The sequence below is a fragment of the Artemia sp. Qi Xiang Cuo genome, chromosome 11 (genome assembly GCF_049724085.1).
Source record: "Artemia sp. Qi Xiang Cuo chromosome 11, ASM4972408v1, whole genome shotgun sequence".
In the NCBI taxonomy this organism is placed as follows: Eukaryota; Metazoa; Arthropoda; class Branchiopoda; order Anostraca; family Artemiidae; genus Artemia; species Artemia sp. Qi Xiang Cuo.
In genome coordinates, this window is record NC_142804.1 from 22,221,280 (window position 1) to 22,244,381 (window position 23,102).

Sequence of the window (23,102 nt, forward strand, 5' to 3'; positions counted from 1 at the left end):
AAGGGAAGATTTTAAATCTATTTTAGAAAATACTAGCACACCTAGTAGAAACATGGATTTGATGACACCAATGATAGCTAGACAAAATTGAAGACGTATTGATATCAATTCATCGTCATCATCATCACCCACCAGTATGCAAAAGAGTAGCAGATATTACACTACGTGTTTACGTTCAATGGTTGAAGTTTTGAAACTATTGTAGTTTATGAAAATATTGGCGCTTTCTAAACCACGCTTTCTAAAGTCACTGGTGTTGACATCAAACGTGAGAAAAGGTATCTACAAGATAAATCAAGTTACACTCTACATCGACATTTAAGGGTTCGTGGTAATCATTATCGAAAAACTAAAGCGTTTTCCCACTGAATCCTTTTTCCACTGAATCCAGTTACACTCTACATCGCAATCTTAGGGTTCGTGGTAATCATTAACGAAAAACTGAAGCCTTTTCCCACTGCATATAATGCAAACAGACCTCTTAACTCTAGATGAGATTCAAAGGCGTCACTCAACACCTTACAAATATTTTCTACTCGTAATCAGGGTCTATAGTCTCTATGCATATGCTATTCCATTGCGGACAAAGAGAGGTTTTGAAGTTGCCCAGGCTATAGAAAGATTCGTGAAGAAGATTACTACTATTACTACTAACAACTCACCGCAGCACCAAGCCGCCTGAGGACATCGCAGCTACGCTTGCTCCTCCTCCATCATGATCTATTCAAAGCCTCCCTTTTTACATCCGCCCACGATATTCCCATTTCCTTTAAATATTTCTTTATGACGTCCATTCACCATAGACGAGGACGACCTGCTTTTGTTTAACCCTAGACGGTTGGCCGAAAAGAACAATCTTTGGCAATCTGTCATCCTTCATCCGCAAAACGTGCCCTAGCCACCTCAGCCTTTCTTTCATTATAGCCCTAGAGAGCGGTATTGAACCACATTTTTTGAAAAGCCTATTGTCTGAAATACTGTCAGTCAGCCGGGTACCCAGAACAATCCTTAAGCAATTTCTCTGGAAAATATCTAGCAAACCTTCATCCGCTTTTCGGAGCATCCATGCTTCAGAGCCATATTTGACCACTGTCATCACTGTAGCTTCTAATATTCTAATCTTGGTTTGCAGACTTATCTTCCTATTCTTCCAAAAATTTTTTGACTGTGAAAAAACGCCCTGAGCCCTGGCTATTCTACTTTTAACATCTACACTGCTCCCACCATCTTTACTAATGATATTACCAAGGTAAGTGAAACTGCCCACCTGATCAATCTTTTCATTACCCAATGTCATCTTTTTATCTTCACTTATTCCTAGCCTTAGTGTCTTAGTCTTCTTAACATTAATTCTCAAAACTTTTTTAGCACCATGAACTCGCAAAACCTCTAAAACTTCATTCATTTTACTCACACTTTCATCTAGGATGCTTAAATCATCAGGATAATCTAAGTCCAGGAGACTTCTTCCTCCCCATTTGATTCCGTGGTCTCCCATTGTCTTTCCTGTGCTCCTTAAGACAAACTCCATCAAAATAATCCATATAAAGAGGGATAGAATACAACCCTGTTTAACTCTTGATTTAATACAAATTCAGCTGCTAACCTCATTTCATACCTTAACCGCAGCAGTGTTATTCTCGTACATAGCACTAATCACTTTAATGTATTTGTCTGGTATACCAGACAAGGATAAAACCTTTACTAAAGTTCTTCTATCAACAGAATCGAACGCTTGCTCACAATGTATAAAACTGAGGACCAAAGATGTTTGAAAACTCAGGCACTTCTCGACTATTAGCCTAAGACTGAAAATTTGGTCGACACATCCTCTACCTTTCCTAGAACCGCACTAGAAAAATTCAAACGGACCGTGAATTTGTTAATCCACATGTCGAAATCGCGCTATTGAAACATAATACAATGCTCTATCATCAATCAAAGTCCAATAAAATTTGCATTGGCCGAAAGATTGATAAGAACTTTTGACTTTTAATTTCAAGATGTTGTTTACTGAAAAATATGCCTGCTTTTATTCATGGTTTAGATAAAATAACGCAAATTTATAATCAACGACCTAATCATTGTCCAATGTTAGTCCTAAGGAAGCTCATCGAGGTGATCATAATATCACTTGACACTTTTCTTAAACAATATTCCAACGAAACGGTTCTGAAGAAAAAATTCAATCCTGGTGATACTGTTGGAAATAATAGAACAACAAATATTTTTGAAAAGAGAAATTACTTATGGTCCATTGAAATTTTTAAAGTGTCAAAAATCTGAATGGATTCTCGATGAATGGATTATCGGTGGTTATTATGACTATGAATTACAAATAAGTAAAAAATAATAGTAAAATATTTATAATTGAAAAGATATGAAACAGTCGTACACACAAGGGTAAGAAACAGTTGCTTGTTAGTTGGCTAGGATATAAGTTTGATTTTGATCCTTGGGTAGGTGTTGAAGACATACGCAATGCCCAATGATTTCTATGTGACATTCATTTCTAGTGTACCCGATCCTCTCTATGCTGATTTAAATAAGACAAGTGATTTTCGGACTAAACCCTGCCTTGCCATCAAATTTGAAGGTAGATATGAAGTAGGTCTCATCGATTTTTTTAACTAAGAATTCATATTATATTTTAAGAAAGGAGACCACTTATGAGACTAAAATAAGTCCCTTTGACTTCGGTGATGATGGTACAGTGGAAACTTTTGACTCTAATGATTACCCTATTACTACCATACCCTATAGGGAATAGAACAATATGCATGAGCTGTGTCGAGTTATCAACAAAAATTGCAAGTCGAAAAAAGGCTCTTTTACTTTCAACTATTCGACAGAACTAAGGATAATTAATGTTACCAATCAATTTGAGGATGAAAGAAATTTTCTCAGTGGGAATTTACGTGAGGTTCTCTGTTTTAAAGATCGTATTGTCAAATCAGAAAATTTCAGTGGCAAGGAGCATGTTATCTATGCAGACTATGCAGCTAGTTTCTCCTCAGACAATAGTATATTTATTTACAGTTAATTTGTGGAACCGTCAAGAATCGGTGATATAAATGTCCCCCTTCTACGTGCTCTGGAGACAAAAGGTATTGAAAACAACGTTCATCGCTATAATATAAGACATCTCCAGTATGTTTCTGTAAACACTTCGTATTTGGAACTCTGTCAGTTAACACTAAGAAGTGAACTCGGATATCTTTTGGCTTTAACAAAGAGTTTGTGTATCATTACTTGTTATTTTCAATCCGTTACTTCAGATTAACAAGAGAAGAAATCCATTTGTTTGTCCTACTTTGATTATTATGTTGGTGCTCTGATTTTTCATCAAGCAGGTCATGGACTGGATTATTACAAGAAGCGTACTACAATGTCTGGCTTTGGTCTTGGCAGTTGGTTTGCTAGGCTATTTCGTTCTGCACCACCCCTTGCCAGAAAATATCTTATACCTGCTGCAACAAATTTTGCTGCCTCAACCCTTCAGGACTGGGGCTCGGGTAAAAATTTGAACGACAGTCTTTTCAAAGAAAATATTAGATCTTCAGCAAGAGCTGTTGACGAAAAATTAAAATCTCAGCAAAATGGGAAGGGATTAAAAAGGGCGCGTAGTCATATTCACTCATCAGGTTCTACCCAGCTGGGAAGTGAAAGACATCAACAACGCCTTAGAAGAAAAAGAAGAACGGTAATAAGAAGAAAAAATATTGTTAGATCAAAGAAGGATATATTCTCTTAAGATGACAAATTCCCCCCACAAAGAATCGCATCCATCAATCACCTCGTCATTGAGCCTATTCAATGCTGAGAATGTTGATATCAGTGTCAAAAATGGCTACTATGAACAATTTCATCCTCAGCAACCTCTGTTGGAAAATATACACTTTTAGATATTTTCCTATTAATATTATTTCCTCGATTTATCATCTCCATTTATTGATTTAAATGTTGTGGCGGAGAAAAAGTCAGACAATCAAACTCCCATCGCTACCGATGGTCTATCATATGAAAACTCTATCCTACACAACTTGTTGAAACAAATTAGATTAACGGAACATTGGCGAGCACTAGCAATAGTTTATCAAACTATGCAAGCTAAATACAATTTATGTTGATGAATCCAAAGTCATACAAGGAGTTGAGAGGACAAACACTGGGTTATGAATATAGATTGAATTTTGATACTGACGGTGATTTAACTGCTGCAGTGACCCAAGAGTATCATTTAGTTGGAAAATTAAATCATGAAACATTTAATATATCTAAAAGGTTGCCTCCCATGGTTAAGATTAACATAAAGTTACAACTAGCTCCAGCAAGTTTCATTTTGAGAAAAAACCCTTGCTGCAGCACCTTGAATTGAAGTTATCAAGTATTTTGCAGTAGGATGCATCAAGACATGGCTAATTGTAGAAAATGTCAATATCCCTTCAGCAATTATTCATGTTCGAAAATAACAGGTTATGAGCTATGTTGCATTGGCAATGGAAAAACTGAGAGCCAGTGCTAACAATATCAAACTTCTAGTTCCCCATACAGTCATCAATTAACGTCAGATTGCCACTGGGTATCGTAGTTATTCCGATTCGTTATTTATCAATGGAAAAATCCCCTCAAAACTCGCTTTGGTCTTTGTGAAGATTGCTAGTGCCGTTGGATCCTGCGCCAAATTCCCCGACGATTTTAATGTTTTGGCCTATCTAGCCTTAAACGATAAATAACAGTTCAAATATGGATAAATTCCTTTTAGTAAACAGTGTTTCAGAAACAGTGATAAAGTTTCAGAAAAATGCTAAATATTTCGGTTACATATGCAGTGACCGTCATCACTAGTACTACTGATGACGGTCACGGCATATATGACCGAAATATTTAGTATTTTCGTGAAATTTTATATCTGTCTGTGAAACACTGTCTATTAAAAGGAATTTATCCCTATTTGAACTCTTATTTATCGTCATGGAAAGGCAGTGTGGTCCCCGAAATTTTCTTATCCAGCCTTGTGTGCAAGATGAATTGAATTCCCTTGTACACTTTATCATTTGATAAAAAATCTTACAGAACTCTGTATGAAATGACTATGCAATCCCTAGATCATGACTCACAACTATTTGAAAATGAAATAGCCAATTCAATCTTTTCAAAAATAATAGTGAAATTGTTTTGGACTTCTCTGGCACTCAAGATATGAGTATTGTATGAACGAGGAATGTACGTTTAGAGTGCACATTCGCCGACGCTTTGACTAAAAGTATTACGTAATATCACTCAGTCAATTTTAAAATTATTGAGAAATCACTCCCGATGGCATTGTTCTACTCCTTCTCGCATCACGAACATAAATCAAATAATCGGCGTATTTACTATTGATCCATACATGTCCAAATACAAATTTTATTGTGTACCATCGGATTTCCTTGAAAAAATTTCAAGTGTTAACAATACTATTATCATTGTTAATACACGTCCACCGAGCATAGACACAGGTCACTGACAAATCATCTTTCGAACAACAAAAAATATAGAATTTTTTCATCCTCTTGGCCTGTGATATAAATCCTGCACCCCGCACATCAAAAACTTTATTGAAAGCAGTGGTAAAACTATTATTCAAAATCCAGAAGAGAGTGCAGGATTTAACGACTAAAAGCTGTGGCTTTCATGTACTACTATATTTCGGTTTCCGATGTCTTGGATATACTTACAACCAGTTTCTCATCATTTACAATAAAAACCCTCGTCTAAATTACTTCATAGTGGAAAACATACTTTCATACCTGTATAATATTGATTTCAGTACCCTAAAAATAAAATGTTCTAAAAATGAATGTAAAATTGTTTATTAATAAAAATAATGTATATACATAAAAATGACATTTTATCCTCTTTAGATTTCTTTTTCTACGCATAGGTAGCTATCAAGAACAACTAATGCTGGTAAATCATCTGAATTCACTGTATATTGATCTTGATGTGCTGCAAAGTTAAGGTCACATTTTATACAGTACAGAGTGACTTCATTCTTATTATATCTCTTTGTATGGTCAATGATACTATTTTAATTCATATTGTAAAATGCACGTATTTCAATTTGCTTTTTTGAAGCTATATCACATATAGTGTTTTCAAATGGGGAATCACATTCAGTAACAGCCAAATAAAGTAGTAGGTTTATAATAATAGCAAACATCTTCACAACGTTGACGTAGAAACCAAATTCTTTTGTTATTCCAACAGTTGAATCGCAGACCTAATTCTTCTTCTCAAAACAATTTAAAACCAGGACGATACCAGTCTCTTAGAAATAAACTAAAATCTCATTTAGGGTTTTTTCCTATGATACCAGGATAGGTATTCTCCCACTGATCACATTTATCATAGTGAAAATTGGAGCTTAGGTACCCTCTAGGGTGAGAGTCACAAATATCTTCAAGACAATAATTACAGTCTTTAATTTGTATGGTATATCCTCTTTGCAATTTACAGGGGTTGCGATAATCTACACTTTTCATCATACTTGTCGATAATTGTGCAATTCTCACATGATGACCAGCTGCCCAGTGTGAATTTGCATAGTGGACATGTATAGAACATTTTTTCCAATTTTCAAGCTCTCACCGCTAATATGAATCTGACATACAATCGATAAAACTCGATAAATCCATATAAACTGTTTGAACAGGATCTTATAAATTCTCGATTTATTATTTTCGTGAAAAATTATTTGGATAGGGTCTTTAATTTCTAAGGTAGTGTGTATAAAAGTAAATCCACAATACAATTTTGTTTTGTTTCAATTAATATGCCAGTAAATTGTGTAAATGAGTGGTTTGACCACGACATGATTGTTTCATACAATATTTTAAAGGTGGAGAATCATATTTCATTATATCGGTAAGTATTCTTTGAGAAAATATTTTCCTTTGAAAAGATAACTCCAGGAAATCATCATCTAGAACCATACATATTCCATAATCACAAAATTCCGTATAATTTTCTGTTTCTCAAATACATCCGTTTTTCAATCCTAACACTATCACAACCAACTTCAGAATAACTAGTATTTTTCTACGTCAAGGATATGCGGTAGCGTACAATAAATATATTTTTGATTCAGAAACATTTTTATTATATTTATAATTACAACAATATTAATCACTCAATTACTGATTCAACTTATTTTCCTCTATGTATTTCACAATTGTATATAAACTAGCTTGAAGTGTATCTATATGCACTATATCAAGTTTCGCTGCAAAGCATAGCTACTCCTCCGGTTTGGATTTGCTCAATGATATCACATATCCTGCATACATATCATCCCATTCAAGGCTTAGGCAAGACCCTCTTGTATTTTCCACAGCTACGTTTGGTGCTGTCGTCTCTGTATCATTGCTGCTACTAGTTCCACTATCAACTTCCAATAGTCTAAACAATGCACTCATTTTTTCTAATATATATATCTTGTCAAATAATAGAGTATAATTAAACTGTTCTCTCTCTGATTTCGATTCTCTAACTAATATGAATTACATTGAAAATCTGTCCTTATATTGAAGCTGACTACTATAGATTGGTTGCTATGGCCTCATAGCTATGATATCTTGCAAGTACTAATGGTGAATAAATTATGTGCAATCAATATCTATTGACATGGTTTACTCCCTCAGGCTGTAAGTTCTATATTGTATACTATTATAGCCTGAATATAACGTATTCTGGTCGCTTTATACCATCTCATCTCTGATCTCGTCCTGGATGTAAATATAGCACACTACTAATGTTTTCCGTATTTTGTTTTACCTCGAGTTAAGAACGAGCGATATTTTTTTTAGCAACTTTTAGGCAACAATGAATCCCCTTTGGGTGTTAAATTATACAAAGGGAAGTAATGGCCCAAACAGTCTCTAATCTCAGAGAAACGGAGAATTTATATACAAAAAACCACATTGTGGTAACTCCATTGGAATTTAAAAAATCTATGGTTTTAAAATCACATGGTGAAAACATTACATTGTGAGTTAGAAAATTTCTTCCGTTTCAACGGCTTCAAATTTCCCCCACCCCAGCCAGTCAGGCAAAATCTAACTTTTCGTTATTTTTATTAGCTTAAAACTTCCCACAGAAGGTTTTAAGCGATTCAAGTTTTGAAAAGATGGGGCTATGCATCTATCCAGAAATAAGAAAAAAATACAATAGGCTTACGAAAACACATCAGAGACGTAAGCCGTCAAACTAAACCCCTCTTTTACCTTAGAGCTATGGAAAACTCTTTTTTCTTGCTTTAATTTAACATCAGGTGAAAATTTGAGTCATTTTAACAAACCGTGTGGTTTTTTCTATTAGAATGTTAAAAACACCCAGGCTAATATACTAAAAAACAAAACTAATTTTCCAAGTCTTTGATTTTCTTTGGTATACATTTATAATTACAATTAAGAAGGGCTTATGCCCTTTAATCTTTGATAGAACAATTTAAACGACACACAATGGTCTGTTATGCTATTATAATTGCAGTTGCATTGTTAGGTCACGTTCTTTATTATATTAAAAAAAGAACAAGTTTTTTCAACTGAAAGTAAGGAACACATTAAAACTTAAAACGAAATGAAGTTATTACGTATGTCAGGGGGATTGCCCCCTCCTCAACACCTTGCTATTCACGCTAACGTTTTTGGCACTTTAAAAAAGTTACTTATTGTTCTAGTTAAAGGATCCTTGTGTTTCAGACGTCGTTTTTAAAGAATTGGGACACTATTTTAACTTTAACGTAAACAGCGAGGTGTTGCGGAGGAGGGGGAAACACCCCTCATACACGTAATAACTTCTGTTCGTTTCAAGTTTTAATGTTGTTCCTTACTTTCAGTTGAAAAGATTTGTTTTGTTTTTTTTAATTTAATTTCTGGCTCAACCTCCATGGAAAAATCCTCCTCCCTACGGAAATATCCTCTGGGCAATTCAATCCTGGTGAAAATTTACCCCGTACAATTATCCTTAACATCTTCACGCGTAAAACTGAGTCGGTAAAGAGAAAGCAAGACATATAAAGAAACTTCGTATAGGAATTTTGGCAAATTCCCCCAGTATAAAATTTCCCCTGAAAAGTTAACCCTCTGGAAACTTTCCCCTCCATGGAAAATTCTCCCCGTGCAAAATCTCCCCATCAAAAAGTTCGTCCTCCTCTTCCCCCCCCCCCCGAAAAATTTATGCAGACTTCAAACAATGGGCAAATTTTATAACTTAAAGACCTTTCCCTAGGGGCTCTGGGGAGTCAGGTTATCTCCAAAGACACAGTTATCGGACCTTTCCACTATGCTGAATTAAATAGCTACTTCGAAATTTTGATTAGATGAATTTGGAAATATGAGATGATTTTCATATTTGTATGAAAAAAATATATACGTTTCATTAAGTTTAATGTTAGCAATGAAAGATTACGAGCCTGAGAAAATTTGATTATTTTTGAAATTAAGGGGAAACACCCCCTAAAAGTCATGAAATCTTAATAAAATTCTCACCTTCTGATTCAACGTCCCAGCGATGTAAAAGGGTACTGACCCGGAACCGAAGGACCGACTTTAGCATGATGGCATGATCACAAAAAAACGAATTATAAATGATCTTCTTCAAATATGAATTTATCTCCTAAGAAAGTTCGTTGCATGCTAGTTCTCGGCAAATTTCGCTTAGAGATTGTTGACTATTTTTCTTACAACTAATCTCTGTTAGAAGAAATGGCTATTGCTTATTTTGCTATGTAACATAGCACTTTTTAATTTCACTGTTCTATTTTTTTTAGGGTGGAAGATATACTCCAAGACTAATAGTCACCATAATAGCAAACATTATTGGAGCCACAGTTCCAATTGGTTGGCATCTCTCAGTCATCAATGCTCCACAGCATGTAAGTGTTTTCCCTTTCTTATCAAGGAATCCGGATTTCCATATGAATCATGTTTGAAATTATCCAATATACGCGAACCCCGACCCGTACATTAATATTCTGTTATCATCGAACAGTAATCACGCTGTCATTCAATGGGCTCCAACAGAGACATGCACAAGAATCCATTTCTGTGGTAGTGCAGTATCTTTTTTTGGAGAGAAAAAGATTAAAAAGGAAGCCAAGAGCCTTAGCTCTCCGGCATATAGCCTTTGTTTGATATCGATTGTTTGGTTCGTGCTGACCGTCTTATGTTGTATTTTTTTTTTTTTTTTTAGAATAATAAATCTTATCTAAAAAATAGGCAAATTGTGTAGAATACATAAAATATTCTTAGAAAAGTATAAGATCTCAAGGTTTTCGGAGGAAGGAGGTGTAGTGGGGTATTAGCAAACTCGAGCTTGATCCATTATTATCTTTTTTTAGGAGGGGAAGGTAATGAATTTGTTTGGAGCAATAGCCCCTTTCTCCCTGTAGATACACTCATGAAAACAATCTAAAGTAGCATGACACGAAAAGGGGTTAGTGGCTTTAAGCTCTTGTTCTGTTATTTGCTTTATTTCAGTATTCGCTGGAAGACTAGAAATAGATTATGGAATACAAGCCTTAATGCTTCAAAAAACACGTAGCAGGAATTTTATTTGCTATGAAACATGCGTTCATTAAGGTCAAAGTTTCTATAGTACTTTATAGGTCTCACTTATGTTGTGACCTAGCGATCGATTTTGATAAAAATCTGAAAGGTGTTTCCAGAGCCGTTCCTAGGGTTGCTGGTGGCCGGGAAAAAACTATTTACAGCCCCCCTCCCGACTCAAATATAAGCAAAAAAAGTCCAAATTAAAGTGAAAATTTTGATCAAAGGGGGCAACCTCCAGCTGCGATACCCAGGGCCACTGACCTGGTTGCCCCCCTACCCTTTAAAAAGCTCTAGGTGTTTCTGGATGAAGCAGATAAATAGTTCAAAACGTGAAATCAGCTCTCGTTTTCTTGAAGTTTCAGTACTTCTCAAAGACTTGTAATTATTTGCTATTGCTATTCCTTAGTAATTTTTTATTCAGATCAGTATCTCATAGACAAAACACACTGAAACGCATTGCAATGTTTACATATTTTTTTTAAATCTTTGTTCTTACATTATTTTAGTGCTGATGTGCTCATCCTCAGACATTTTGTAGTATGTTTAATGCAGAAATTGTTTGCTCTTTCAAAACACTCTTCAAGCAGAATGACTCGTTGTTTTACATTGCGTTTTAATTTGTCTTCTTATCCTAGCTGCTCAACAGAAAACAGATAACTAAATAAATTCTTTACCAGTGACTTTTACAACTTGATGATTGAATTAATATTTTTCAACTCCATATGTTTGAAAGCTTACTTCGTTAAAATTGTCGCGATATCCATATCTGTTAATTAAATAATGTTGTTGTCTCTGTGATTTATCACACTGAGTAATGTGGTTTATCATATTATCACAAGTGTGATTTATCATAAGTCGGTAGTTTTTCATCAGACAAATTTTAGAGAATAAAATAATAGATAATGAATATACCTTTATTTTTTTTCTGTAAATAAATGGACACATATTAACTAGCAAAAGAGCCAAGGGGCCATAGTAAAAAGTGCAAAAAATAATAGTATCAAATAACTAAGTTTAAACCGATCGAAATAAATAACCAAAGCGTTAAAATTTTAGTTTTGTCACAAATACATGGATTTAAAAGTTTTTGCCTCTATATGAGTCATTCCTTTTTAACAAAACTAACTTTTATTTGATTCCTGTTGCTTTATTCCTAGAAGTTCGTAAAGACCTTAAATTAATCCGACAGTATACTATCTTCTAAATCGACTTATTTTGGCATGAGAGGTAGTGGGTTTCTTTGGTTTAAATATTAAAAGAATAGTACAATAATCTCTGTTGATCTGATCTTTTTACCACCTTCAAAAGCTGAGCATGGCGTCCCTCAAGGGTGAATTCTAGGGCCCGTATATTTCTTATTTATGCAAGTGACTGATTTTTCACTGTTAGAAATGAAAACCCTTGTATTGTTGTTGTCTATGTCGTTGTACATTTTCCCGTGTCCATAACCATGGTTTGCTTCCTTGGAATTCCCTTACTGCTATTGACGGCGATAGCACCCCTACTACTCCAAAACGACTGAGAGTGGCTGCCCTCTCCTTAATCCTCGGTCTTTACGCTAAAATCTTAAAGTTCTTTACAAATATTTATCTTTCAAATTCAACGGCTCTTATGTTTCAGGAGTCGTTCCTAAAGAATGGGGACAAAAGTCAAACTTTAGCGGAAAATGGGAGGGATGAGGAAGGTGTAGTACCCATCATATACGGAGTAATTCTTCATAAAAACTATTTCAAGGCCACCATTCTGGCTGAATGATTTTTTTTCCAATCTTCACTAAAATAATTTTAAGAAAAATTCTTTTCTCTAATTTGTCACGCAGTATGTCCGAATTATTCTTTGAGCAGAGCTTAAAGAAGAATCCGAGTCAGTAGCAACTGAAACTCTAAAAAAAGAAGTTTGAAAACTACATGCTCATCAAGAGGTTCCAATTTTTATCTTAATTTCAAATGCGGAAAAATAAACACGTTGAAAGGTACTCATAGTCTATTAGTTTAAGAAAATTTTGCAGCATTTTAGGAAAGAGGGAAACAACCCCCAAAATGGAAAAGATCTTCGTGAAAATTACATCGTCGAATTCATTGATTTGAGAACCTCAATAAGCAACCAATTGTCAGTTCTTGGCCATTTTGTATCAACACGCTGCCACATTTACGACTTTTCGTCTCTAAAACACGAATGCAGTCATAAAAAACAAATAATTGTAGCATAAATTATTTGCAAGCCTCGTTTGGCGGATCTTACTGGTTTTAGACTTCAGTATTTAATTTTTAGTGTTACATAGGTCCACACTTACTATTAGTGAAGGGGGAAGGCTTTGGAATCTAAATATGGATTTTAAGGCCACGAATTTCTAAGCGAGAGAGAGAGAGAGAGAGAGAGAGAGAGAGAGAGAAAGATATATATATATATATATATATACTCAAAAATCGACTGGTCATCTGGGAATCGTCAATAGATGGCAACCTGGCCCTCTTTGGGGCAGAATCGTAGTTTCGCGCCGCAAAATGGCAGAAAACACACTTTCCCCTGACACAATCTGTTCGGTAACTGAAAAAGGAGTCCAAAACTTTGAATTTCCTGATCCCCTACGACCATTAGTTCGGTATGATCATCCCTGGGAAAAATTAAGCAAACAAATAAATAAAGACGTATTCGTGATCTCTTTCTCTAAGGGAAAAAAGAATGCAAAATTCCATATTTTTGTAGATAGGAGTTTAAAACCCTCACAGAAGTGTTCTCTGACATGCTGATCTATTTCCCCCTTTTCTAAAAATTGGGCAAATTTTCCTCAGTCCTGTAGCTTTTAATGAATAACATTCAACTTAATTGAATTTAATATATTTAGAATCAGCATAAAAAGTCAATCCTTTTGATGTAATATTTGTTATCAAAGTTCTTTTTTTTAGTATTAAAGTTTCAGTTTCAGAGAAAGTTTCAGTATTAAACTATTAATACTGAAACTGTTGGCAAAATTTCAAAGAGAGAGAGAGAGAGAGAAAGAGAGAGAGAGAGAGAGAGAGAGAGAGAGAGAGAGAGAGAGAGAGAGAGAGAGAGAGAGAGAGAGAGAGAGAGAGAGAGAGAGAGAAAGAGAGAGAGAGAGAGAGAGAGAGAGAGAGAGAGAGAGAGGGACCAAAAGATAGGAGGGTAGCCCTCTAACGCCTACTGGTACAGAAGAGGGTCTTGGCTGAGTTTTCTGCGAGGAGGCCAAGAAATACAAGTGTAGGGTGTATGTGCCGTCGCATTTTGCTCACAGGATTAGAGGCCTACATTGCATTTTTACTTGTCAGTGAACGGCAAGGGAAAAACTCCTATCCAAAGAAAATCCTTGGATATTGAAGAGAAACAAAAGCTCCCATCTTAAGCAATCTTAGGTACTTTGAAAAGGATTTTAGTGAACTAATGATTGCATGCGAGACAATTTAACGCCCCATAACAATAACCAAGTTAATTGTCCCCTTTGAACAAACCAAAACCTCGCAGTATCATACTATCTCTTAAAATTTCAAAGAAAAAAAAAACGTGGCCGATGAAACGAATCACGTAGTTGGAAGTAACAAGGAGTATTTTTGCCTCTTTTTTATACGAATTACATATTTTTCAGGGACTTAGAATATAAACCGGTCTCAAAGTTTTCCCTGAAATAAAATGGAACATAAAATACAACTTGTGTTTTGAAAATCATGATTGAACAAGTTTTTGTGCGCGAAGTCTTATGGAGCATGATTTGCAAGCTGGACATTTTGTAAAGTCAGTAGGTCCTATCAATAATGCTTACGGATAAAAAAAAGTGTGTGGTAGGGTGTAAGTTTTATGTCATTCCTCAAACCCAATCAAAATTCAATGCTAAGTTTAGAAGACAGTTCTTTTTTATGACGGTGTAACCAAAAATAATTAACAACATTGTTGCAGGTCATCAAACCTTTTTGTAACGAAAGTATGTATTTTCATTATGGAATTGATCTGAGTGAATCAAACTTAGACTTAGTTTGGGCGTTTGTAGTATCCATCTTCCTTGCCGGTGGATTACTTGGCGCAGTATTTGGCGACAGGATTCTTCACAAAGTTGGACGGTAACTAGACCCTTTTATTTGAAGTATTGCTTGGTTAGATTATTGCAAGAAAATTATATTTCCCATCAAAAACCTTTTCCTTAAATATGCCAAAAATGATATGTTTCCTTCTCTTAGATTTATTTTCAGAGATTGTTTCAATATTTCCAACATTTGATGTAAGATCGTTTTACTGATTATATCAAAATACCAGAATATCTTAATGGAAATAAATGTGTATTCTAGAGCTCAATTGTCATTAATTATTCGTTATCCCATACGCCCTAAAATGGCAGATAACAACAAATCGATTCCTTAAAATGTTGATAATACATAAAAACGGCTTTACTATGGGTTGGACTTACCAAACTCGGTCGAATCTCTGACCATAAAGGGCCATTGCCCCCCCCCCCAAAACAAGGGTCTACACTCTTGTCTGTTCTCCACCTATTCTAACGCAAAATATCTTTAATTTGGGGTTTTGAGTTGCCTATGGTAATAAAACCAAGGTAGTATTATAAAGACGATGGTTGCAGTGCCTCTCCAAACCCTAACACACAAATATTTGTCCAACTTGAGAATCATAGCTACTCCCGCCGTTTGCCCAAGCTGTTTACCCAAACACTCGGAAAACTACTTTTGACTTTTGACTCAGAGCTTATGAATTGGGTACCAAACCTGGCCTGACACATTAGGCAGGCGAGCGCGCCATGTTAGGCTTTGGACTGGACGCTTGTTTCCTGTAATTCCAGGGGACTTGACAGTCAGGTGTCGAAGACTCGGTCAACCGCCCTCAGAATCCAGGTGGGCGTGCCTCTCTAAAAGCTAACACACAAGTATTTGTCCAATTTGACAGTCATAGCTACTCCCGTCGTTTGCCCCTGCCGTTTGCCAAAACACTTGGAAAACTATAGGTCTCCCCGTTTGCGTGCGAGTCCAGGGGACTTGCCTGTCATGTGTCAATTCTAAAACAAGGTAGTTCGCCTGAGACTCTAACCGGGCAAGCCTATTAGGCTTAGGTCACTTGTTCGCCTTTTGGTCCAAGCAAATTCAGTCCCCCCTTTTGCATACAAGTCCAGTCGACATTGTTCGTCATGATTCAAACCAAAAATCTCGATCATCCCTTAGTTCTGTGGCTATCTGCCTTAGCTCTACTCTAGGAGGGATGGATGGATGATAGAAAATATCTAAAAACAAGAGAAAATGACATCATTTTTATACAATCCGGAAAAAGGCTTATGCCAGCTTTTCCTCCCATTGAGACTATCTGTCTCGTCTTTGTCTCCAATTGGCCAATGGCTTGATGGCAACTTGATTTTAATTCAAAAATCGCGATAATCCCTTAGTTCTATGGCTGTCTACCTTAGTTCTACTTTAGGATGGATGGATGGATCATACACAATATCTAATAACAAGTGGAAATGACATCATTTTTTATACAGTTCTGAAAAAGGCTTATGCCAGCTTTGCCTCTCACTCAGACTACCTGTCTTGGCTTTATCTCCAATTGGCAAATGGCACGATGGCAACTTGAGTTTAATTCTAAAAAGACGATGGTTGCATTGAAGATGTTGAAAATAGAATAGCCAAGGCCCAGGATGCGTTTTCACAATTGAAAAAAAATTGGAAGAATAGGAAGATAAGTTTTCAAACCAAGATTAGAATATGGGAAGTTACAATGATGGCAGAGGTCAAGTATGGTTCTGAAGTGACGGTACTCTGAAAAACTGAAGAGTATCTGCTAGATGGTTTCCGTAGAAATTGCCTACGGATTGTTTTGTGTACCGGGCTGACTGACCACAGATCAAACAGTAAGCTATACGAAAAATTTGGTTCAATCTACTTTTTAGTGCTATAATTAGAGAAAGGATGAGAATTGCTGGGACATGTTCTGCAGATGAAAGATGACAGATTACCAAAGATTGTTCTTGTCAAACAACCATGTATGGCCAAATGAAAAGCAGGTCGTTCCAGAGTGGGGTTGGAGGATGTCGTAAGGTAAGATTTAAGAGAACGGGATATTCTAGGGGAGGTTGTAAGGGGGAGGCTTTGAATAGATTGTTATGGAGAGTGAGCGTGCATAGCTGTGTTGGTTTCAGACGGCTTGGTGCTACAGTGAGTTGTTAGTATTAGTAGTAGTTGTTGTAGGTGCCCAAGAACAAAAAAAAAAAAATCTCAATTTTACTGGAATTTGGGTTCTGGAACATACCCAAAGTAAACGATGCACACCCAGAGGTCAGTGAGAATCATAGAAGACAAAATTTATCGTAGATATAATGCTTGTATAACCAACACGCAATGCTTGTATAACCATCATCACAAATGAAGAGAACAAATAGAAACTGAAATAACGTACACCTAAGAACAATGTGGACTTCTTAGGAGCATAAACAAAATAAGAAGATAAAAGTGAAGAAAAATCAATGTAAACCGAAACACAAATGAAAAATAGAGCTACTTCTGACCAATCCAAAAATTAACCAAAATCAAGAGAAATTTAATCTGCAATTGAGTTAGACTGGTTGAATCCTGAACATAACTTATGATCAAACGAAAGAAAATAAATTTAAAACTTATTAATTTCGTTGGGAGATAATTCTATTAGTCATATTCTTAGGAGATAATTGTCTACCTATTGTTCTTAATCCATTTATCTGGATATTTTGAACGACTGAGCCACTCTCTTTAAAAATATAGTTATTCTTCAAATGTTATCATAAATAAAAATACACAAAATCTTTTAAATTAATAATATAATCAGGATATAATTTTACTCGAGTTTCAGTCCAAAAATGAAATGGAACTTACGCTCCATGCTTCAGCATAGAAGAAAGTAAAGAAAGTAAGTTGTCTCTACTCCCATTCCAAATCAGTATTTTGCTAAACAGCCTAATTGTCTGAACAACATCAAAAAAGTAAGGAGTATTTCCAGCTGGTGATAAAAACAGAAAAATCACAGGGAAAGTAATGCTTCTAAGCAGTCTTCGGTGTAAGCACAAGGCTTAAGTAATGTCAAAAATTTAAGAGAGCCAAATAGGCAACATAAGCTAGTTGTATATCATAATTCTCTTGTCTTTCATTGTGCTGTTCTTGTCCTCTGTTTAATTTTTCTCCTTAAGATAACAGCACTGTCTTATTTTTATCTTATCTTCTGTTTTGCTAGCTACTTTTGTTCCACTGATCCGGGTTGCAGCTGTAGCTAGCCACTAGTAAGAGACGATCATGTTCAATATTATGAAATATAATAACCCATAACTCCTAAAAATAGACTTGGATCAAAACAAAAAGTACACCATTAGAACCACCTTGTTTGAAATCCCCTAGGTAGGAAGCTTACTTTCCCTTGGCTTGAACAACAAGGGAAATATCTTGGCTTGAAAATACAAAAAGTGGCAGCCACTACAGCATTCTGCCTAAACGGCATCTTGTTTTCTTTTCCACAGATAGCTTGGCACTGGAACATCGTAGAGAGTTGTTCAATGGCAAAGTTGTTCATTTACAAGAAAATTACTAGATCTAGTGTCATTCGTAATAAAAAATATTTTCAAATAGAATCATTTTTTCCATTAAAATTGTATTTTTATAGCCAATCTTGATGAATGACGTCATAATCATAGGTAGTAACCCTATATGAAGTAATAAGTGAATGAAAGATGTATACGCGCTTATCTTTCGACAAGATAATATAAGACATACCTAATGGATCGTTTTAGTTCATTATAAATGGGGACTATGTAAGCTACAACGGACATAGCTGAAATCGAGGAAAGAAAAAACTACAGCGCATAGTCACTAAAAAATAAAATAATACAAGCATCTTTTGAAATATTGACTATCTGAGGTATGATGCCATACTGAGGATTGTGTCCTACTATTCCAACTAATTAAAGCCATGGGTGTTTTCCTGTTTGTAATCCGGGTTTATAAGAAAGAGCAATGCGATAGTTAGTTAAAATTATTATCACACATTTCTTCATCTTCTTCTGTTTCGATTATTTACTATTAGAATCATCATTGTCTGAAACCCTTATGTAGGAAACTATCCCGGAATTTTGGAATAATAAAAAAACTGATAAGCGCTTTGCCGCAGAAAACGCTGGTCCTCCTGTACAACGCTCTTATAAAACACCATTTACAGTATTGTGCAATGATCTGGCAATCAACTTTTAAATCCCACCTGCGAAACTGAATTCGATTCATCAACGATGCCTGATATTAATTGGAAAAAATGAAGAGTACTTGTCATTAGGGTCCCTGCATCAATTATCATGCTAGACCTTTGTGTTCAAGTTTTTAGCCGGAGAGCTGCCATCTGCGCTTAAAAGATTATTTCGACCTATTTCAGACCAGCATAATTTGCATACCCGATCATCATCAAACCTGCAAATACCCCTCACCCCGACCGTGCAATCAGATTTCGCTCCTAACGCAGCTTGTGCACAGATACGAAACCTGATCCCAAAAGAGCTGAGAGGTAGGAGCTCCCACGTATCATTTAAAAAAAGAGTAAAAAACCGTTTAATAGCATTACAAAAGAATAGATAAAAAAAAAAAAAAAAAAAAAAAAAAAAAAATTAGAATTAAATGTAAGTATTAAAATTAAATTACAAATGTATGATTTTTAAATATGACGGGTTGGTTTCCCTGAGGGTAAGGAACGGGAAGGTAATAGTTTTACTTATTTGGAAAATGAGAGGTATGGTTGTGTCTGAGATTAGGAGCGGTGACTATTCTGCGTATTATGTTAAATTGTAAAGATTTTGGTTCTCGGCGTCCAGGAATGGACTGAGTATTTTGATTATGTGTGATTTATTATTTTCATCTGTTAATAAACCCATTGAACATTGAACATTCCTACGCCTCTTTTCACCCCATAGATATCCGATCAAGATTTAAGATACCCATTTGATTCATCATAATTAGCCCATAAAATATGCCTTTGGAGAAGTCATAAACCCCCATAGCTCCTAGGAAAGGGTTTTAAGCTACGCAATTTGCCGAATGTTCACGTATATTATTTGCCACTGGAAAATATAGCCTATATGATTTTTTTTCTTAGGGGGGGGGGTAATTTTAAACGGGGAGAATTTTCTGTGACGAGGAAAATTTCGTGCGGGAATTTTCAAGGAGAATTTATATACAGCAGGGGGGGGGGGTGCGTTTCTGGTATGATTACAAAACAGGTCAAAATTGAAATTAAAAACATTTCTTTTCAACTGAAAGTAAGGAGCAACATTGAAAGATAAAACAGAAATAAATCCGTATATGTGGGGCTGCCCCTTCTTCAGCCCTCGCTCTTTACGCTAAAGTTGGACTTTTTGTCAGAATTCTATAAGAAGGATTGCTCAAATACAAGGGCTGTCGAATTTCAATGAGAAGTGTTTTTAAAGAAGCTTAAGATTTGAGCATAAAGAGTGATGGTCAAGAAAGGGTTAGCCATCTCATACAATTTTTTTCAGTAGAAAAATTCAAACAATTTAATTCAAGTTTAAAGTTTGCAGTTAATTCAGACAAAACAAGCAATGTTACTATCAATGGATGAATGAATCCTAAAACGTGTAGAAATTAAAAATAGCAATCAAGTCAAACTTAAAACGAACATGGATTACCACAGACAGAAAAACAGTTGCTGCCCTTTAAACCTTATGAGGGCGACAACGTAATTTAACTTAACTGAAAACATGAGATATTTTAAACATCTGTTTTTTTAAATTAAAACTTTCAAAACTATAAAAAAATGCTGATATTTCGAGGAATCAGTATCGTTATATAGTGAACAATTAATCTACTTTCATTACTTAAATCGACTTTCATGTCCCTTTATTTATGTATGTCTTTATGATTTATTTATGTCGCAGGTAAAAGCAGAAAAGAGTTATCTCCTTGTTTTTCAGTTAATTGGTTGATCATTATTTCAGGAAATTTTCATTTGAGATTTGTGTTCTTTCCCATGTTATTGGAGCTATACTGTTCACTGTTGCAAAGTTCGCTTCTTCTGTTGAGCTACTCGTTCTCGGACGTCTTTTAGTTGGTTTTGGCTCTGGTAAGCTTATTATCCCTGTTTAATTTAATTCAACATATATTTTAGAACTGAAGACTATGCAGGTTTTTTGTGGGTTACATTGAAAGAGCAACAGACGTAACACGCAGAATTGACCTTAGACGAAAAATTAACCTTAATTCCTTGATGGATGACCCGAAAGCAGAAATTGTTCTGCTATTAAAGTGGGAGTAATGAACTAGCATATTTTGTTTGAACTTCAGGTAAAGCCTATTTATTTCGTGATATTTTAACAATGTTTTATTATGTGAGTAGTAAGGCCCCTTTTCATACGAAAGGAGATCTTATAAAGAAACCAGAATATGATATAAACCGAAAGCAGATCGTATAAAGCGACCAAACTGATACACAATAGAGATAAGAATAATACAAATGAGATACCTTTTGATACAATTCATTATGTAGGTCAATGACCCAATTGTGGTGTACGTCCTGTATAGCATAAACTATGATATGGAATATGGAGTATGCATGAAATTTGCATAAAATATGGAGCATACATGAAGTTGAAACTAATAAAGTCGTAGATGCTGCGAAAAGTATTTTAGTATATAAATCCAGAATAATTCTTAGAAATCCAGTACAATCCTTAAAAATCAAGTAGTGAGGTGGTTATGGATCTGAACCAGTAAGACCCCCAAGCATTAAAGACCCTAACAACAAAGGACCAAAACCACCAGGGAACCCAAACCCCAAAGACCCCAACCATCAAGGACCCAAACCTCCGAGGGCTCCAATACCCCCTCCCCCTACTTTTTAAAAACATAAAATCCCGAGGAAAGGAATAAAACGAGGACAATTAACAGCCAGTGAAAAAATTGCATAATTATGCAAATATTTCGTCCTCAGTGCAGTATAAAACCGATAAATATATAAAAACCAAATCTTAAAATTAAACCACAAAACTAAAATTGAACGACCCTTTCAAAGTAACGGTGAAAGGGTAACTGAATAAAAAATATAAGTCTAAATGGCATGTCACAATTTCATTTTACGTAAAGCCCTCTTAAAGGCAAATCGCTTTCCAGTTTGATTATTATCGGAGATCCTATTTGATTCTTGTGCAATCATTTAATTGATGACTGAACATCAAAAATTAATAAGATAAAACACTTTTGCATAGAACAAACTCAAGTATTTGGTAAATTCCAAGTCTTTTCAATTGATTACTGAGTTAATTGATACTGAGTTAATTTATAAGAAATTAATCAAAAAAATAATTTTCCAAAGAACAAATTCAACTACTTGGTAAATTCCAAGTCAATTAATTGATGATTGAGTTTCAAAAATCAATAAAAAAGTACTTTAGTCTAGGACAAATTTAATTACTTGCTAAATTCCAAGTCTTTTAATAGGTGACTAAGTATAAAAAATTATTAAAAAGCACTTTTACATAGAAAAATTCAACTACTTGATAAATTCTATGTCTTTTAATTGATGGCTGAATATCAAAAAATAATAAAAAACACCTTTTCATAGAAAAACTCAACTACTTGGTAAATTGCAAATCTTTTAATTGATGACTGAATATCATACATTAATAATGAAAAAACACTTTTACATAGAAAAAACTCAACTATTTGGTAAATTCAAAGCATTTTAATTGGTGACTGAGTAACAAAACTTAATAAAAAAGTACTTTTGCATAGAAAAAATTCAGCTGCCTGGTAAATTCAGTCTTTTAATTGGTGACTGAATATCAAAAAGTAGTAAGAAAAGCACTTTACATAGAACAAACTCCACTACTTGGTAAATTACAAGTCTTTTAATTGATGAGTGAATATCAGAAACTCAAAAAGTACTTTTGCATAGAATAAACTCAGCTAAATGGTAAATTATTTGATTACTGAGTATTAAAAATGAATGAAAAAGCAGTTATGCATAGAACAACTTCAACGACTTGGTAAATTCCTAGTCATTTAATTGAAAACTACTTGGTAAATTTAAATTCTTTTAATTGGTGACTGAGTATCAAAAATCAGTAAAAAAGTACTTTTCTACTGAACAAGCTCCGCTACTAGTTAAATTCCAAGTCTTTTAATATTGAACCAAGATATGAAAAAACATTTCAATTACAACTCCTTGGTAGTGAAATTAACAAATATAAAGACAAATCTTAATTGGACCTAAGGTACATAAATCCAGAAAATGGAAAAAAAACATTTTAGTTTCATCTCCTTGACGAGAAAACTTCCAAATATAAAGAAAAATATTAGAAAACAACAATATTTAGGTACGATTGACCCTAAGACACATGGGTCCACGAGATGAAAAACTAGTGTCAATGATCAACCATATAGTACAGCGGAGTCAGCCACATAAAAAAACTCTCAGTGAGTTATACATTTAAACTAGTATAAATGGCGAAACCTTTTCACTACCATATCTGTTGCCATT

The 23,102-nt window shown here is 34.9% G+C and overlaps 1 protein-coding gene across 1 annotated transcript in view; it reads left to right on the forward strand.

Annotated features, from left to right (window-relative positions):
• Window positions 1–23,102, forward strand: part of LOC148946766 (solute carrier family 2, facilitated glucose transporter member 1-like) — a 113,300-nt gene that overhangs the window by 19,862 nt on the left and 70,336 nt on the right. Inside the window, exons 2-4 of the mRNA XM_089096420.1 lie at window positions 9,815–9,919; window positions 14,505–14,665; window positions 20,563–20,687. Coding sequence (XP_088952546.1) covers window positions 9,815–9,919; window positions 14,505–14,665; window positions 20,563–20,687 — 391 coding nt within the window. The remainder of the gene's footprint in view (window positions 1–9,814; window positions 9,920–14,504; window positions 14,666–20,562; window positions 20,688–23,102) is intronic.